Below are 17,367 nucleotides of genomic sequence, written 5' to 3'. Positions count from 1 at the left end.
GGCGTTGACAATTGTTGGTAAAAGTCTTATGCCTTTGGCTTTCTGTGTAAATAACTATTATTGTTGCAGGTTTCTGTTTTAACTCTAACTTTTAGCTGTCCCCCATACACAACTTGTTTTGGCTTAATTAAAACGTCATACCAGTTTCACATTCTATCCTTTTCATTCAGCCACTGCAGCACAAAATAATCTGGTGCTGCTTGATTCATAAAATTAAAAAAAACAAAAACAAAAAACGCAACACGCTTTTTACAGTGCTCATTTTGTTATTATTTCTGACCAACGGGCACTTGAGAGCGCGACGAGTCGTATTTATGACCTTCGTACTGGAAATTAGGAGTTTACAAGGAGCACTTGAAGGCAGCATTCGCTCAAACCTGCCGGACGCCCAGAAAGCAACAAGCTTGACCGGACAAAAGGTACAGTACTGCAGTGCAGTACACTCCGACCTGACGGGAATAGCTACAGTACGAGTTTATTTTTCCAAGCGGTAACCTGGTGAGTAGTCTGATGTTTAGGACGCGAAAACGTTAGTTTATCTCTGCAACCCCAAGGTAATTCGGTTAAACTTTGTCCTGCACACCAACGACGCAGGTGGAGAGATTTTTTCAGGATGCTTGGTCTTCCACCCCATCCTGAACGGGGTACAGGAAAGTTTTGGAAACCATCTTAAATCGCATACCCATGATGTAGTCTACGCTTGAAATTTCTAGGTTGCAATTTATGATATTGAAGGGTATCAGTGGCCAAAGTCGGAAAGTATCCCATGCCTGATACGGTGGCTATAGGCCATTCCCTCAAGAAGAAACCATCGTCGCAGCTGAATGATAATGTAGGCTATACAACATGGACATATTGCAGTAATTGACGATGCCGATTAATGCATCTGGATCGGCTACAGCGATTTTAGAACAGCTAAGAGGCCTTGTTAGGCGAAGCGAAGTGCCCAAAGCCCTCTTACCTGTCCTGAAACCACTCTAAACACAGCGTCGAGAGGCTTAGTGCTTTTATAAAACCATGGCTGCACACTGCTTCTATTAAAAATGAAAAACGCAAATGTTATTCTTCTGCTAAGCAATATAGTTCTTGAACAGAAACAACGATGTTGTTGTTGGGCGACACGAGGATCCGTGTCCGTGCTGATTTTCGATTGGCGCATTCATTTTTAAACTACTTTAAGTGGTCACAGGTGTGCGCTTGTGTTTTACAACGGCATGGAACGTTACTCAGCCAATCAGCGCTCAGGACTGGAACTATATGTGTTGTAATTGCATGTTGGCCTGAAGAACGAAATGTGATGCGAAGTTGTGTAAGACAGGAGGTCTTGCATAGGGTATAGCCATTTAGTGCAAAAACAGGAATAAATCTTCCATAACGTTCTAGCAGACTAGTACTGTTAATTATTAATAATGTACCTCTGCATGGTTGTGTGTGCCTAATTCCAGGCATACTGCAGAAGGCCACACTAACAATCATGTACCATATTATTGAAATTAAATCCTTAACAGATCATCCTTGGCAATCAAACACCATGGTATCTTAACAGACAAATACCAGCTGCCTAGAATGTCTTCAGACATGTTGCTTGCTGTACTGCTCCCCAGCCAACAAACAGAAACCCTGCATTATTTGCTCTCCCCTCGGTTCATTGATGGAAACGCCTACTGCAGATCAATTTTATGGGCCTAAGTGCTTCCCACCCCTTGTCCTTTTATTTACAGTAGTGAAACTGTACACTCAATTAAAGATTCATACTTTTATGATCTATTTGGTGCTATTAATAATTTACCATTGTGGTTTGTGGATATTGTGAATTTGGATACTGTATCACTAAAAAATTAGGAAGAAGTAGCCTGATGGAGATAAACATTTTTTCAATATTGGAAACAAATGAGGCCTTGAGATTTCTCCAGCTAAAGTAGTTGTGTAGCGGAAGAAGTTTCAAATTGCAAATTCGTAAAAAAAAAAAAGTGAAAATTAATATAAGTTGCAAATTAGTGAGGTGACAGAAATGTTACTGATCTTATTCAAGTGTCAACTTCAGTGTTCAATTTCTCTCTAGAGGCCCCTTGAGATTGCAACTTTATACTGTAATCAGCTGTTTGTGTGTGTGTCCTGTCCAATTAGGAGCAGATATGTGGAAAAAGACACAACTTCAGGCATTTTAAATTCTAGCAGAGATGATTTGACTTGGTATTAAAAAGTATGTGAATGCTGAAAAGTGTTTGAGCAAAGGGCCTCAAATTGCTGTTGAGACTAAGCTTTTGTTATGACATTTGAGAGGCTAAAAAGCGGCTGTATCCCTTTGCTAAACAAAACCGCACTGATTACCCTCACACTTATTGTATGGCATATTTTGTGCGGAAGTGTCAAATGTCATAACAAAGCTGAGCCGAGACAGGGATGTTACTATTGCCTGGCTGTTCTGTAATTTGGGCTGCTTCAGTTACCTGCCAGTGTCAGCATTTGTCTATTATTTTTTATTCCTTTTCTTTTGCCTCAGATAAAAACTATGATATCTGGGTTATCTCATTGGAGGGAATTCTGTTCTATTGCAACTTTACATTTGGGGTCATATGAGCAACATAGGCTTGCAACTTAAGTTTTATAAACTCTTTATATAAACATTTTAATAAGCAAGTCCATTGGTTGTAATGTGCCTGTTTACCAGTTTTTGTGGAATCGACAGTTAATCTGTCACGCAAAATAAAAACCCTCAAGACATAAAACTCGCTTTTTGTGTTTTTCAGCATGACCATGCTGTCACCATGACGCCATGGGTAATAAGAGGCAAATTCAGTTCAAGTCAGCCAGGGGCGAGACATTTGACTCCTTTGCAATATCAAACCTCATCACACTTTTCAGAACTTGAGAAAATCATTTTCTACAAATCATGCCTGTTATTTATCTTTTTACTTTAACTATTAATCATTACATGCTGCAAATTCGCACACAGTTCCTATAATCCTCCTGTACTAAGAAAGAATCTGCTTTTTTTTGTTGTTGTTTATCCCCAGAACTGAACCAGAGGAAGGAAGATGTCGGCGGTGTACAAAGATGACCAGGAGGACTGGTTGACAGTGTGTCTCAAGTACCTGCTCTTTGTTTTCAACTTCCTCTTCTGGGTGAGTGGTGGCTGGCGATATACAAACTCCTTTTTAAGCAAAACCTAACTGACAAGCCCTTTGCCTAAACAAATATTACTGCCAACATTACACTTTGTATTCACTTTGCTTACAGCTTGGTCTTAAAGGGGGATTAAGTAAGCTATATTCCTTTATTGACTGCTAATGGGCAACCAAGGAAATGCAACAACAGTGCCAGAGACCTTACAGCTTACGGTGGCCTGTAATTGGCATGAATAGTAAATTCACATTTTCATTATAGAGACAAGTAAGCTACCTAATTAGAGCAAAGATACATCAGAAATGTCTCCCGAATAGGAAATAATTCTGCTTTGTCATTTGTTTTTTATGACTTGAAAACAAATTGCATTGTGACGCCGGTTGCTTGCTGGTAGCAGCATCCTCCATCGTTAAGCAGTAGAAAATATGAGCGGGGTGGGTGGGTGAAGGATTGTTCCAAAACAGACTATGTTCTGGGAAGTATGTATCAACATGTCATTTTGTGCTATGGAACAGTAAAATCTTATTTAATGCTCCTTTAACACTCCAGACAGAAAGACATTTGAGTGGGGGGAGAGATGTTGAAAGAGGGAGAGGATTAAGGAGTTCTGAGTCTGAAAGGACTGAGCAATGGACTTGGCCCAAAGTGAGTCATAGATTATTTAGGGCCTGTCAGTGCATGGTGGGGTGCAGTGTATCAAACCTGCTCTCTGGCAAGACAGTGCGCGGTTAATGTTTGATACTGCAGTTCGCTACTAAAGCTGTAAGCTCTCACTGCTGAGCCCTCAGGTCGTGGTAGAACGCGCACAGAGTCTGCGGTCACTCTGAAACATGTTGTTTAAAGTACGAATCAACGTTGTGTGTGGAGAGAGAGACAGAGACAGATCTGTGGGTTGGGAGAAGTTAAATGGAGACAAAGGATCAAGCTTTATTTTCAGGCTCGGGCTAATGCGCTGTCGTCACCTGACTACTCATCTCTTCAGCAAACGCATCACGTCTCCCTCTCCTCCCTGCATCACAGGCCCCTCTTCCCATATCTTCCTCCTTCACTTGGACTGAAAAAGCTCCCGCCTTGTTCTACTTTTTCTCCTCGGCTCATCTTTCTTCATCCAACTATCATACATAATCATTCACACAGGGACACAGGAATATTTGTTGTGTCTTCTGTCAAGACATAGTGGCTTGTGATGTTGGTAATTTGCAGTCATTGTAATTACTCTTGGTGAGAGCATTATCGAAATCGGTGATTCACAACCTTTTTCATACCAAGGACCCCTAATTTAGTACACATTAGGGTCAAAGATCCCCATTTGATGAAATTTTGTCTCTTGGATCCAAATCTGAGAATATTTTTATTGTTAGATATGATTTTGTCCAGAATCTGTGTTGTAGGTAGAGAGATAACAGTGAAACTATGATCAAAATATTCATTCTTTTACATTCTCCAATTAGTATTAACTTCTTGTAAATTAAATAATAGTGAAGTTTAGCAATTCATTATTTTGCTGGGGACCCCCTGCAACCCCTTCAGGGACCCCTGGTGGTCCCTGGACCCCACATTGAGAACCACTGATCTAAATGACTAAAATCTACTAATCTGATCTGTGTATCCCTCTTCCCTGTGACTGTGTGCCATCTCAGCTTCAGTCTCTCTACGGCCTAAGCCATGTCAAATGAAAACATTTTAAAGATAAGTCGATTTGTTATAATTCAAGGCAACTTGCACTGCTTAAGCATACAATAGAAATCCTAAATGTGCTATATGGGCCCTGTACATGTCCAAGTGGTGCCTCCTTGACTGGGCATGTGTTGTTGCTCTGTGTTGTTTTGAACATGGGGATTATGCTTTTGAAGGAAAGGGATGGGAGGATGAAGGGGGGAGACTCTCGCAGGCATTTCCTATACATCCGGCTGTGACACTGATGAGAGGAACAGATCTGGACGTCACCATGGGTGTGTTATACAGGATTGTTTGTGAGGAAATGGTCATTATTGTATGTCCTGACTTTGTCTCTGATCTCCCTCTCCCCCTTTGCTTGTTGTTGTATGCATTCCTCCCTCTCTTTGTGTCTGTTTTTCCTTTCTCTCCTTCATTCTTACCCTCTGTTGTGCCCCTTCTCACTCTCTCCCACCGTCCTGACATGTTTTCGCTGTTTTATTCCCCTTACTCATCCGATGTCATTAAGCTCACTTCCTATTTGTCACTTCCTGCGATACGCTTTTTACTTTTGGGTCTTTTATTTGTCTTCCTTTCTTCAACAATGACTTGACACAACACACTCAATGACTCACCATGTTCCTTGTCTCTGCCCCAAGTCATCCATATCTCCTGTAACCTTCCATTCATCTCTTTCTCTCCATAGTATGACCCGTATCTCCTCACCATGCCTCTATTATCACTTCTCCATCACGTCTATTCATCATTTCTCTTCTCTGAAATCTTTTTTCTTCTACGCCCCCATCCGTAACTCATACCACATTCTTCTATATATTTCCCTTTTCTTCTGCCTTCCCTCTGTAATGTCTTTCTCCCCTCACACCCCTCTCTAACCCATGTCTCCCCCCCCTCCCTCTTCTAGGTGGGTGGAGCAGCTGTTCTGGGCGTAGGAGTTTGGACCCTGGTGGAGAAGAGCGATTACTTGAGCCTGCTGGCCTCCAGCACCTTCGCTGTCTCGGCGTACATCCTCATCCTGGCCGGCGGCCTGGTGGTGATCACGGGCTTCCTGGGCTGCTGCGCTGTCATCCGGGAGCAGAGGAGCTGCCTGTCCACGGTGAGACATGGCACCCATGGGAAGGTTTCTACTCAAGTGCCTGCCTTTGCACGGCCAGTCCTAAAGGTGGACAGATGGCAAAGTGTGTGTGTGTGTGTGTGTGTGTGTTGAGGGAATATGCGTGTTGATGGATCAGCAAGAGTGCTAGCCTCGTGACATTCTCATTTTTGTTTTAACCCATATTCGCTTGTTAAATAGGTGACAATTTGGATTTTGTGATTCATGGGAAAGTAGTTTTCTCTGAGGAGGGATTTTGAGTGTACAGACAACAGCTACTTGAGCAGCACACTTAACCTCCACTTGCTCCATTGTAGCTGCTCAGTGACCAATAGACTGTGGTTGTACTGGGGAGCTTCTAGGTGTGAATGCTTGTGTAACTGTGCGAGTATGAGGCAGGGTGTTGTTGAAAAAGAGCATGCATGCATGCATGCACAGTCGATATTTGCTGCATAAATAAAGGTTAACAAAAAAATTTACAAAATTATTGTCCTGTGCTTATACATACCCATTTGAGTAAATCAACTCTACTGTGGCTTGGTCAAGGGCAATCTAGCCTGAGGATTGAAATAGCATCACGTTAAGTAGCCCCTGTTCCATAAATTGCAAAATTGAAATGGTCAACGAAATGAAACAGTCAGTGGAGAACGAGTGCGAATGAAAAGAAGCGATTCAGGGTGCTTGACCCAGTCTACTGGTTAGTGGTCCTAGATTGCTACGTCTACATTGAGAAGCTAAATAAGTACTAGCCCACGAATACATACAGGTATACTCTCTTCTGTGAAAATACACAACTGATATAACATGGTGCTCATCCATGTGTTCCCTGGTTTAAGCTCTGTCGCTGGATGCTGACAAATGGCTCTGACAGGGCCCTTACTGTCCTCATTATTTTACAGAGACAGGGCCCAGTGGGAGAGAAGCGGGCGGGAGGTGAGCGTTCACTGCTGCAGGACTATTTATAGATCTATCTATCTACTGGGGACGGATGGAGCAATAGAGGAGAGGAAGGGGGCTGCGGGAGCGAAGAGGTGGATGCAGAGTGGATTTGTTTGTGTGTGGTTTATGAGGGTGGGTAACTTGTGGTGTGTGTGAAGGAAGGGGGCGGGGGGAGGGGGGGGGGGGGCAGTCAGCATTCTGTGTGGGCAGCAGGCACATGGAGAGTAGTGCTTTTTGTAATCTTGTAACTAGGAGATACACACAGTAGACTGTGTTTCTGCAGCACATAATTACCGTAATAACTAACAAACAAAAAACAGAAGTGAACATTTGCTTGAGCTTCCTAAATATTAACTTTGTTCCCTGAAATGATTGCTCCCCTGCAGCTGTCTATGTGACAGTGTAGTTTGCCATCACTTTATTTCCCACCTCGTGCAGGATGGGATGTAGCATCTGTCTCTCTGTAATGGCCTTGAGCGTAACAGCGCTGTTGCTGCTGTCAAACTCTTGTGTCCCGCCTCTCCGACAGGTGGGATTAATTAGCTGTGTGTGTGTGTGTGTTTGCATTAGGCACCGTGGCCTATAGTTTGTGTGGCGTGTGTGTGAACCATTTTACATGCAGTCGTGAGCTTATGTGTGTCTGTGTGCTATTTGAGTCTGTGAAAGTTGCAGTTTTGATGTGGCTCAGTCCACAACCGTCACTCTGTGAGACCGCTCTAAATGTGTGGGCGATCTGTTCGCTCCACAGTTTACATAATTATGCCTTGCTTTTTAGTCCATACAGCGGCCCTTTATCGTTAAGCATAAAGCTCACAATTGGAGTCACCAATGCAATGATGTATTTTTGGCCGTTCCCATTGTTTAAGTAGTACATATTTAAGTATTGATGAACATGCACTACAAGGTAATTACACTGACCTGATGTTCAGATAATATTGCTTCTTCTCTTGCAGAGCATGTTTGTGTTGGTTAACAGTTAAATGATCAGAATTTAATTTTGTGTTAAGATAATGTTTTTGGAGTTAACTTTGTGAATGTTGATACATTGCAGCACTGGTTTCAGGCAGCTTAGAAAGCTCATTAAAAGATACCGTAGAGAAATGTGACAGCCTTTTCAATGACTCTTTTCATCCGATTCTACAGTCTGTCAAATTGCTTTCTGGTTGTCTTTTTTGGTGCAGCATTGCCATCTGTGTTGGGTTTGGCAGATGCAGCACAATGACAGTTGATTGAAGTTTTTATTGAGTTGTCACGATGTGTGAGCAACTTTTCTCAATGAGTTAGCTGAGCTGACGACTCTCAAGTTGAAAGTTGTGGATGAAGTGAAGTCTTTTGTTTATTGGGTCACTCTCTCTTTCTCCCTCTCTCTGTCCCCCTGTGGCACTCGCTCTCATCCACAGTACTTTTCCTGCCTGCTGTTGATCTTCCTGATTGAGCTGGTGGCTGGAGTACTGGCCTATGTGTATTACCAGAGGGTAAGTGACCATTGATTATTATTTTCTTATGGCTCTCACTATATTCGTTTTTAAAGGGGCAATTCTCCAATAAAACAAAATTAATGTTTTCAATGAATTTTCTCTCACATACACCAAAACCTCCAAAAGTGGAAGTCTCAATGGGATATTAATTGGTCCTAACAACAATATTTAAGTATTATTGGTGAAAAGCCCCTTAACACATTCCTTTGACTGCTCCTTTACTGGTTTTCCTCAAACAAATTGTTATTTTTGCTATAGTCTCTCTCTGTCGTCTTGATTAGTTTTCATTTCATTCTTCTTATTTAGGCCATCATCCCTCATTCATACTCATCTCATCAAAGAGGATACTTGCCTGGCATTCATGGCATCTCAGAGCTCTGTTTTTTCTGACTGATAACCTTAATTTTAAGCTGTTAATTGCTAAAGCTAGCACTGAGGCTAGCCATGGAGCCATTTGAGATTGTCACTGCGCTGTATCAACCTCTCACAGCTCGCAACCAGTTGCAGTTAGCTTGCTAGCTTGTATCTCTGTCTCGGGCAGCAGGGTGGTATGGTGAGTAGGGGTGCTGTTCTGTAGCTCGCCATCCTTTGGAAGGGGCCAAGAGAGATGTCAGATATACAAAAATCTTTCCTACTTTGAAGCTATTCTGAGAAGTTGTATAGGAGGTGATTTTCCATGTTGGAGGTTAGAAACTTCAGTTGTTGCCATGAATGCAGGGACACAGACACCAGGGCGTCATTGCATGGCTTGGGAATGTTAGTAGTCCACTTTAGAAGTCCTACAGTAGCACGTGCACACTACATAAAATTACAGATGGATATAGTATTCCTCGTCTTTCACTGATATTAATGATGCTTTGGACTGAGCTATTGCTTGACGTGCCATTGTTTACACCAGTCTTAAACATTTAGGAGCATGTCTGCAACACTACAAGGCTTGTTACAATATCAAGGGAGCCGCACAATCCTAGCTCATATGACATATGATTTGAGGAATATCTGGCTCTGTTTCTTTCTTATATGTTTTTTTTCCTAGTCCAAAAAGTTCAAAATACTTCCTTTAAAGGTGGTGTTCTTTGCTCCATCTTGTAGATTGGTGGCGATGAGCCATGGGAGAATCTACAGTAGATCCCCTCGCTTTCCCTTTCATATGTCTGTGAGCTGGCACCTGCGTTGAGCCCATGTTCAGTGTCTGGGGTTTATCTGAGCCAGGGTTCTCAGGATCGACTTATCCCCCACATATCTGCCTGTCATTCAGCTTGGTCTGCAAAGAGCACCATGCTATTTGCAAGCATGCTCAAGTGATTTATCATAGTGGAAAAGGGCTCAGCACAGGATAGGATCAATTTAAAGATAAGGGCTCTCATTCTCTCTCACTCTCCCTCTCCTGTGTGCACACACACACACACCAAAGGCTATATTTAAAGCCTGTTTTTGCTGCATGATGTTCGTGTGTACTCTCAATCATAGCATCCACAGAAGCGCGGTAGTTGCTACCCTTCTATCCTCCCACTCTTTCACCTTTGTCAAGCTTATCACTTCCACACTCTCACCTTATATTCTTTCTCATGTGCTCCCACACATTTTTCTTCTATTTCTGTTCTCTCTATATTTGATGTTTTCCATGTGTACTAAATGAAGCAGCTTGTGGTTGCAAGAGAAATTTCACTGTTTTTCAGCCTGTTTTTCAGCAACTCACAAATAACTATTGTATAAAAGCACATAGACACACTTTCTTTCTTTCTTTCTTTCTTTTTTCCTTTCTTTCTTTCTTTTTTCCTTTCTTTCTTTCTTTCTTTCTTTCTTTCTTTCTTTCTTTCTTTCTTCCCTCCCAGCTGAGTGAGGAGCTGAAGCAGCATCTGAACCAGACTATGACGGAGAACTACGCCCAGTCAGGGAAGGAGGAGGCCATCACATTAGCTGTGGACAGACTACAGCAGGATGTATGGACTACATTTTCAAAAACTATTTGAAGTTTTGTTTTGTTAATGTAAGGTTATGTGCTGTACTTTTCCTGAAGCAAGCAGGGTCAAGTGCACTGACACATTTAATACATTTTTGTTCCATGACTCATTGCTCAAATTTGTCAAAGTCCTGTTTAATCTATGGGGGTTTGCCCAAAGTATTGTTCCTAAAAGGACCAGTGAAACAAGTGATTTCATCCAGGACTCTATAAAGAAGGAAACGCCACTCCCTTGGACTGCAAGAATTTTCATAGTGGACAGGGTATTGATTCAGAGAGGTAAAAAAAAAAAAAGTCATGCTAATCAAAACCTTGAAAAAACTGGATCATGTATTAACATTAGGAGAGCTTAGGGTGACTTGAGCATCTCATATGTGACATTAAGAAACCAGACGTTTCCCTTACTTTCCCACGTCTGCAGTTCAAGTGCTGTGGCAGCAACAACTCCCACGACTGGATGCAGAGCGTGTACATTTCATCAGAGCTGGCGGAGCGCAGGGTGGTTCCTGACAGCTGCTGCAAGACCATCACCCCCCACTGTGGCAGGAGGGACCACCCCTCCAACATCTACAAGGTGGAGGTCAGTAGGCTGGGTGATTCTGGACAGTATAAACACTAAATGGCAAGCACAGTTTCTGTCTGCCTGTTAGATATCCTGTTGACTGGGGAATTTTGGCCAGATTGATTAAAGATCTGCAGAATTTAAAAGGCAGTGGAAGTGCTCACTTTTAACATCCTGTTCTTGTTTCCTCTTTGTTATTGAATCATGTCTCATGCTGACTCATCCATTTAAGAGTAACTTTAACAGCCTAATGTAAAATTTAGTTATTATGAAAGTGACTTGATGCTGTTTGTGAAATTAAACTAAAGAACACTGAAGCAGTTCATCAGTAGTTCATGTCCAAAAAGTTGCACTGGGCGCTGCTTGATGATATAACACAATCTTCACAGTATTCAGAGACATCGCCCTGCCAAATTTTCCCTTCCTCATATTCCATTTGTTGAATTAAAATGGGGAGTGTCTAGAGCAGTTTGAAATGCTTACACTGAACTTTTGCCTGATAGTATGAGCTCTCTGGAAATGAATAAAAGATGAGAGTTTTTTTAGTGTTTATCCAAGATAGAGGTGAAGTATTTTTTTTCGCCTTTTGGTGTCAAACCAAATGGGTTTTTTTTCCTTTTAAGTGATTTGACTGCTGGGAAAAAAACCTTTGGATTAAAGTGTTCTGAAAGTATACCTTTGATAAATGTGTCTGAGTGTACAGGCTTGTAGTCACACTTGCACCACACGTACACACACAAAACAACACACATTGAGTATTCTTCCACAGGATGTCTTCTTGTTTGTTGCAGCAATTTGGATGTTGGCCATGGAGAGATGCTGAGAAAGCAAGCTTTACAAATACACTGTGGGATACACACATTGATGGCTTAAAGTTTAGATGCTAATGCCTAACTGTTCAAACGTACTGTATATATCGTCTATGACATGAGTTAAACTTTCACCCTTTGACTCCGCAGGGTGGCTGCATCACCAAGCTGGAGCAGTTCCTGGCAGACCACCTGTTGGTCATTGGTGCTGTGGGGATAGGAGTGGCCTGTCTACAGGTAAGTGAAGTGATGTACAGTCCTGCCAATGTTGAAGCAGCAGAACACTATGTCTTGCACACTAAAGCAAGAGATTAGAAATATTCTGTTTGCCTTCATCCCGAGAAAGACATTTTATACAAGGCAAATTAAGTTAGTTTTCTGTATCATCCCAAAAACTTCCACAAGATGAGGTTCACTGCTTTTACCTTTTGAAGTAAAACGCTGCCCTTTGTTGTGTAAAAGCTTACAAAACCCAGGCAGATGGTTTTTAATCTTGCCATTACTGAAAATTTACCATTGCAGGTCAGACAACCTCCAAAATGGACTCCTCTTTTCATCTGACCCTAGCCTCTCAGTCGTCATTATCTGATTCTATTCATTCATGTTATTTGATTTGGTTTTAGATGGACCTGAGCTTTTAAGCCTTATGGGGCCATAGGAGGCGTACAATGGTGCTTTATTGCCATTCTGGGATGGCTGACTGCCCTCCAGTAGCGATGCATCAGCTCTCTGTAAATAAACTCGAGAGAAACATGAGACCACCCAAACCTGCATTGATTCTCGCTCATGGTATTTGGAAGATTAATATGCCCCTGTGTGCCGACTGTTTCTTTACTTGATGTTCAGGCTGAAAAGCTGGAATTTTATAATCGGGCACAAGGAAACAGATCAGTCTTCCTTGAGGAGTAATTTTCCTTGTCATCCTACTGGCATGGGGCCAGATCGATATTTTTTTTTTTTTTTTTGCCATAACAATGAAGTCTTGAAATGGGAAAGGATAAGAAATCACCAGTGGGGTTTGTCATGTGATGTCCTTGACAGATATGGCTGTTGGCATGGGAATTCCCGCTTTAATAATACAGCATTCCATTAACCCTTCCTGTATTGCGAAGATTTTCTTTCCCAAATGGCCCCAAGTGATTATGCCAAATAGGCAAATGAGGGGCTGAATATATAAAATGTGCAAGGAGAAATGCATGTAAAATATAACCAATACTATGTTTAGTGGGACTTGTTGGAACACTTTTTCTTGGCATTTACATCCAATCATATCTTTGCTCTCTATCTGTGCTGTATGTCTCAAGTCTTTGATCTAATCTGTCTTACAATACTGGTGATCTTTCCTCTCAATCATATTCAGACTGATTGGAAATCTATGTGTTATTGTCCACGTTAAATCTAAATAGTTTTAGTTTTTGTCATAAAACTTGTCTATGTCTTTCATACCACACTAACCTGTCTGTGGGCCAATGTATGTCTTTGTGTGTGTGTGTGTGTGTGTGTGTGTTTATGTGTGGTGTCACTGTAGCTGGCCGGGGCAGTCTTGACAGCCTGCTTTATCTATCTGCTCTATAAAGAAGAGGAAGAGGACTTCGGTACAATGTGATTAGCTCTAGAGCCACTTTGTGGTCTTAATCAACTGGAGAGGACAAGGTTGGAGGGCATTGTGGAAATTTGATTGATGTCTGTCTGCATGTTGTCCTTGTGTGTCTGTCTGATTTTGTGTTAAATGTGTGTATGTGTAGGCTGCACATGTATTGTGTATGGTGATGTTTATGTTCTTAGCTGTTCTTTGCCCAATGTCAAGCATGCAGCTCCCTGGCTTTGCCGTATATATTGGCGGTTGTGACTGTATGTCGTGATAATGGCTGAACTACCTGTGGCTGCATGTGTGATCACCTTTTGCATGGCTAAAAATGGCGTGATAACATGATTCAGGTCAAACACTTCATGAGTACACCCTGATTAACAAAAACTGCCTCTGCATGATGACACTTTTGGTAGCTATACACATTATCAGGAGTCATGTTCCATATCTCTATACCGCCTTGTGCTATAAAGTACTCGTGGCTATAAGCAAGGAAAAAGCATTGGTTGATGTGTGTGTATACCCACCTCAGAAGTAATTGCTATTTTACTTTAAATTGGAGCCTACTCTGAAGCTCTGCTGTATTTCTGTGATAGGACGATGACAAATTATGATGAAAAGAATCCTGGGATGGAACTGGGATATAGTTTTCGGATAATGCTACTTCAATCTGGTATTTACAGGGGTTGATAACCTACTGTATTTTTTGATTGGTAACTTTTTTCCTTTATCACTGGAATTTAAATCATAATTTGTCAGGCTACTCCATCACTGCTCTTTTGGATCCATGCCCCCTGTCTTCTCCATTAGGCTCTAAGAAAACTAAGGAGCAAAGAGGAAGTCTTTCACAATTTCCCCTCTCATATCATCATCCTGAGCCTAAATGTCATTCTCCTTCCGTGCTCTGTCACATAAATTGTCACCGGTGGCGGGAGAGAAACATCATAAACTGGCCTGAAGAGAGTCCGCGATGAGTCTATTCCCAATGCCGACCCGCTCAATAATGCTCCCTCAGAGGGCTTTCAGAGACCCGAAGATTGAATCTGAGTCCTCCCCTGTTCATCCATCAAGCCTGACATGCCCATGTGCACACACACACACACACAGATGGGCATTTGTGCACACAGTGGCTTAGGTCAATCTATATCCCTGCTGCTCTGTACTTTACTCTTAGACCTCTCACATAGTAGGGAACTTGACAGAAAAGAGCTTCTGTAGGTCATGCTCTTGTGGCTGTATTTAGTTTCTATGTAGGTGCTCACCCTAGTTTAATAACCCAAGGGACTGCTACATCCGATCCTGTGTCTTGGTAAATGTAGAAAGCCTTGAGAGGAAACGCAAACACTAGTGGGTAGTTTAATCTTCCAGGATGTCGCTGTGCAAAAGAACAATTATGCGTTTTACGGGAAACCCTGTATGGGAAACTGTTAACTGTGGAGTATTTTTCCTGTGTATGAGAGGCATTCAGGTCCTCACAGTTGAACCTAGATCCCTTTTAATTTTCAGTCACTTCCCTCCTCCACATAAATGGCTACCAAAGCACCTACGCCACAAGATTGGAGATGTTTTCCACAGCCCAACAGTTGGGTTTTACTGTGTTAAAATCTTTTACTGGAAGTGGAATTACATATAGATTTTGACGTTGACTATCTTTAAAAAAACAACTCACATTAATAAGTAACATTAAAATGTGGTTGCATTTGATGAAATTAGGGTCACCGAGTATTAGTCAGATATAAGTTATGGCTGAAGATTTCAGCTGATGGCCTTTTTTTTTTTTCTTTCGGAATGATGCTGAAGTTAAGCTGAAATCACACTGGTAAATCTGCTTTTTTTTTTTTCCCAAAACATTGGCTGCATTGGCCATATCTTCATTCACGTCTGACCTTTTGTGTACTCTGCTTGTGCAAGACATTGCACACACACTTTGCTGCAATAACTGCTGCTCGACACCTGACGTCCCCATAGTAACCAGCAGAAATCTCTCAACCCACCACCTTTTAACCCCTCTCCCTCCCCACAGTCAACAGCATTCAGGCTTCCACTGGTCTGCCATGGCAACTGACCAGCACCCTTTGACCTAACCCTTCCTGTTTTCAGATCTGTGGCATGGTGTTCACCTGCTGCTTGTACAGGAGGATCAAGATGGAGCCTTACTGAGCACACCAGGCCACCAACACTCCACCTCCAACAGGCAGTTGGAGCAATGACCTGCTGAACACCTGAACTTCAACCTTTGTACTTTGAACTCTTACCTGTTGACCCAAACCAAGTAAAGATTATGGGCACGCCCCAGGTCACCCACATTGCAGTGTCATTGCCCAAGCAGGTTAATTTAAGGTTCTTCATATATTGTGTGATGCAGCTGGGTCATATCCAGACTGTTAAAGCTCTGATACCTGACTGTGATCTAGGCCTCCTGGAACACCCCGCCTGGTTGCGCTGTTATCTTGGCTTGGATGCATGCACGGCTCTCTGTTTGAGCAGGGCAAATGAAAGGGAGATACTTGCATTCCATTCTGTTCAACTGTTGATGCAAATTGATTCATCATGTTATATTTTCACTGTGCAGAGATTTATATAAGAGTGGGTTTTTTTCTGTCACTCCTCTACTTGAGTAGGCTGAGCGAGGGCACCGAGTACACGGTGTTGCTGTTTATGAAGGAAGATAATTTATGGTTGTATCTTTTTGTAACCACAGCGTGCCTCTATCAACATTGTGGGAAATGGTTATGTAGTTCAATAATTACTTTAATTCCATGTGTGAAAATCTCTTAATGGAGGTGCTGACAGTGCGCTGTAATCACAAGAGGGGACAAATGAAATAAACAAATTATCTTTATATTTGTAGTTATAATATCTATATTATTAAATAACACTGAATGTGTAAGTGTAGGATAGCTCTTAATATAAACTGAAAGCGAATGATAACACTCAAGTATAATTCATATTTTTGTGAGGACCAATGGTTTATTGTACTGTTTGCTTAAACTTTACAACCAACAATAATGGGTACAAATTTCCAAACATCCCCAGGTAGTGGAAGTAATGAAATCTTCTGAAATTGTTGACAGAATTCAGAGGTTACCAAATGGACTCGCTGGAACAAACCAAACCTGAGAAGCCTGAATTTAGCACTCCACCTAGTGGTTGACACTGGTCACACACATTGTGTGCTGTATTATAGGCCTACCTGTATTCTGCACTTTGGCCTGATAATGTACACCAGATAGATTCCACGCTACATACATATATCCACTATAAAAATATCTTCATGTGTAATACTAAGCTAAATAGTAAGTTAAATTAATGTATTTTTCCATACATTCTTGGACACACTGATGTATCATTCTCTAGAGTGAAGAAGCCGACTTTTCTGAAAACCAAAGCAAACAAGGACCATTGTGTGTCACTAGATAAAGTTGCCAACTCTTTTCCTCTATCTATTCCATGTGGATTAATCCGTAGCCTTGTTACCACTATAGTGGTTACCATGTCTTTACATGCAGCATTACTTTTTTCCAAAACTTGAGTTGTCATCTTGGCTGTTGTGTCATATAATCTAACAATATTACATCATTTCTTGACACGGCTGCATTTTTTTTTTTTTTGGTAGTAGTCTGGTTAGATAAATGCGCTGTGATGATAGATCCATTTAGACATTATCTGTATGCGTACCCATTATCTCTTGGCAGGAATACTTCACTGTTGCCATGATTTACTAAAGGAACCTTTATATTAATGTATTCTTTCCTGATTGCCTTAGAAACAAAGAGGGCTATAAAGTAGCTGGAACAAGTGGATGAAAATGGTTATATGACAGTGGCATGTGCTCCAACTACTGATTGTTCTTTTCAAAATATTGATATGAAACTGTTATAAATAAATATTCATATATTGATGCATCAAAAAATTGTGTGTTAATAAGAGTCATGTACTGTAGTGTGGATTGGATTCAGCAATGGCCATGGGCTATTTCAGACAGATTAGGAAGCCACTAGAGGGAGACAAAGGTTTTCCATTGGCAGCGATGTAAGCTGGTTGTACTGTAAAATTCAACTAAAGATGTTAAATAATCCTGCTGTTCTGTTAAACCACATTATTCTTGGTGCAGTAGTAGGGAAACAGATTTGCA

At 41.5% G+C, this 17,367-nt stretch overlaps 1 protein-coding gene across 3 annotated transcripts; it reads left to right on the top strand.

Annotated features, from left to right (window-relative positions):
* Positions 1-408: 408 nt before the first annotated feature.
* tspan11 (tetraspanin 11) lies at positions 409-17,131 on the top strand. 3 transcript variants are annotated; one of them, XM_071538198.1, is made up of 9 exons: positions 409-419; positions 3,018-3,125; positions 5,705-5,896; positions 8,233-8,307; positions 10,146-10,253; positions 10,695-10,853; positions 11,795-11,881; positions 13,173-13,297; positions 15,333-17,131. In XM_071538198.1, exons 2-8 carry the CDS (start codon positions 3,039-3,041, stop codon positions 13,248-13,250), a joined length of 786 nt encoding a protein of 261 aa, XP_071394299.1. In that variant the 5' UTR covers positions 409-419; positions 3,018-3,038; the 3' UTR covers positions 13,251-13,297; positions 15,333-17,131. The 3 variants fall into 3 exon arrangements, with proteins under 3 accessions (XP_071394299.1, XP_071394298.1, XP_071394300.1); XM_071538197.1 differs by having other exon boundaries at positions 414-498; XM_071538199.1 differs by lacking the exon at positions 13,173-13,297 and having other exon boundaries at positions 414-498.
* Positions 17,132-17,367: the final 236 nt, after the last annotated feature.

The sequence above is a fragment of the Centroberyx affinis genome, unplaced genomic scaffold, assembly GCF_046629955.1.
Source record: "Centroberyx affinis isolate AG114_WGS23_722 - 3 ecotype Tasmania unplaced genomic scaffold, CSIRO-AGI_Caff_v1 ptg003223l_1, whole genome shotgun sequence".
In the NCBI taxonomy this organism is placed as follows: Eukaryota; Metazoa; Chordata; class Actinopteri; order Beryciformes; family Berycidae; genus Centroberyx; species Centroberyx affinis.
Note: the sequence above shows the minus strand (reverse complement) of the source record. Positions and strands in the feature narration are given on the sequence as shown.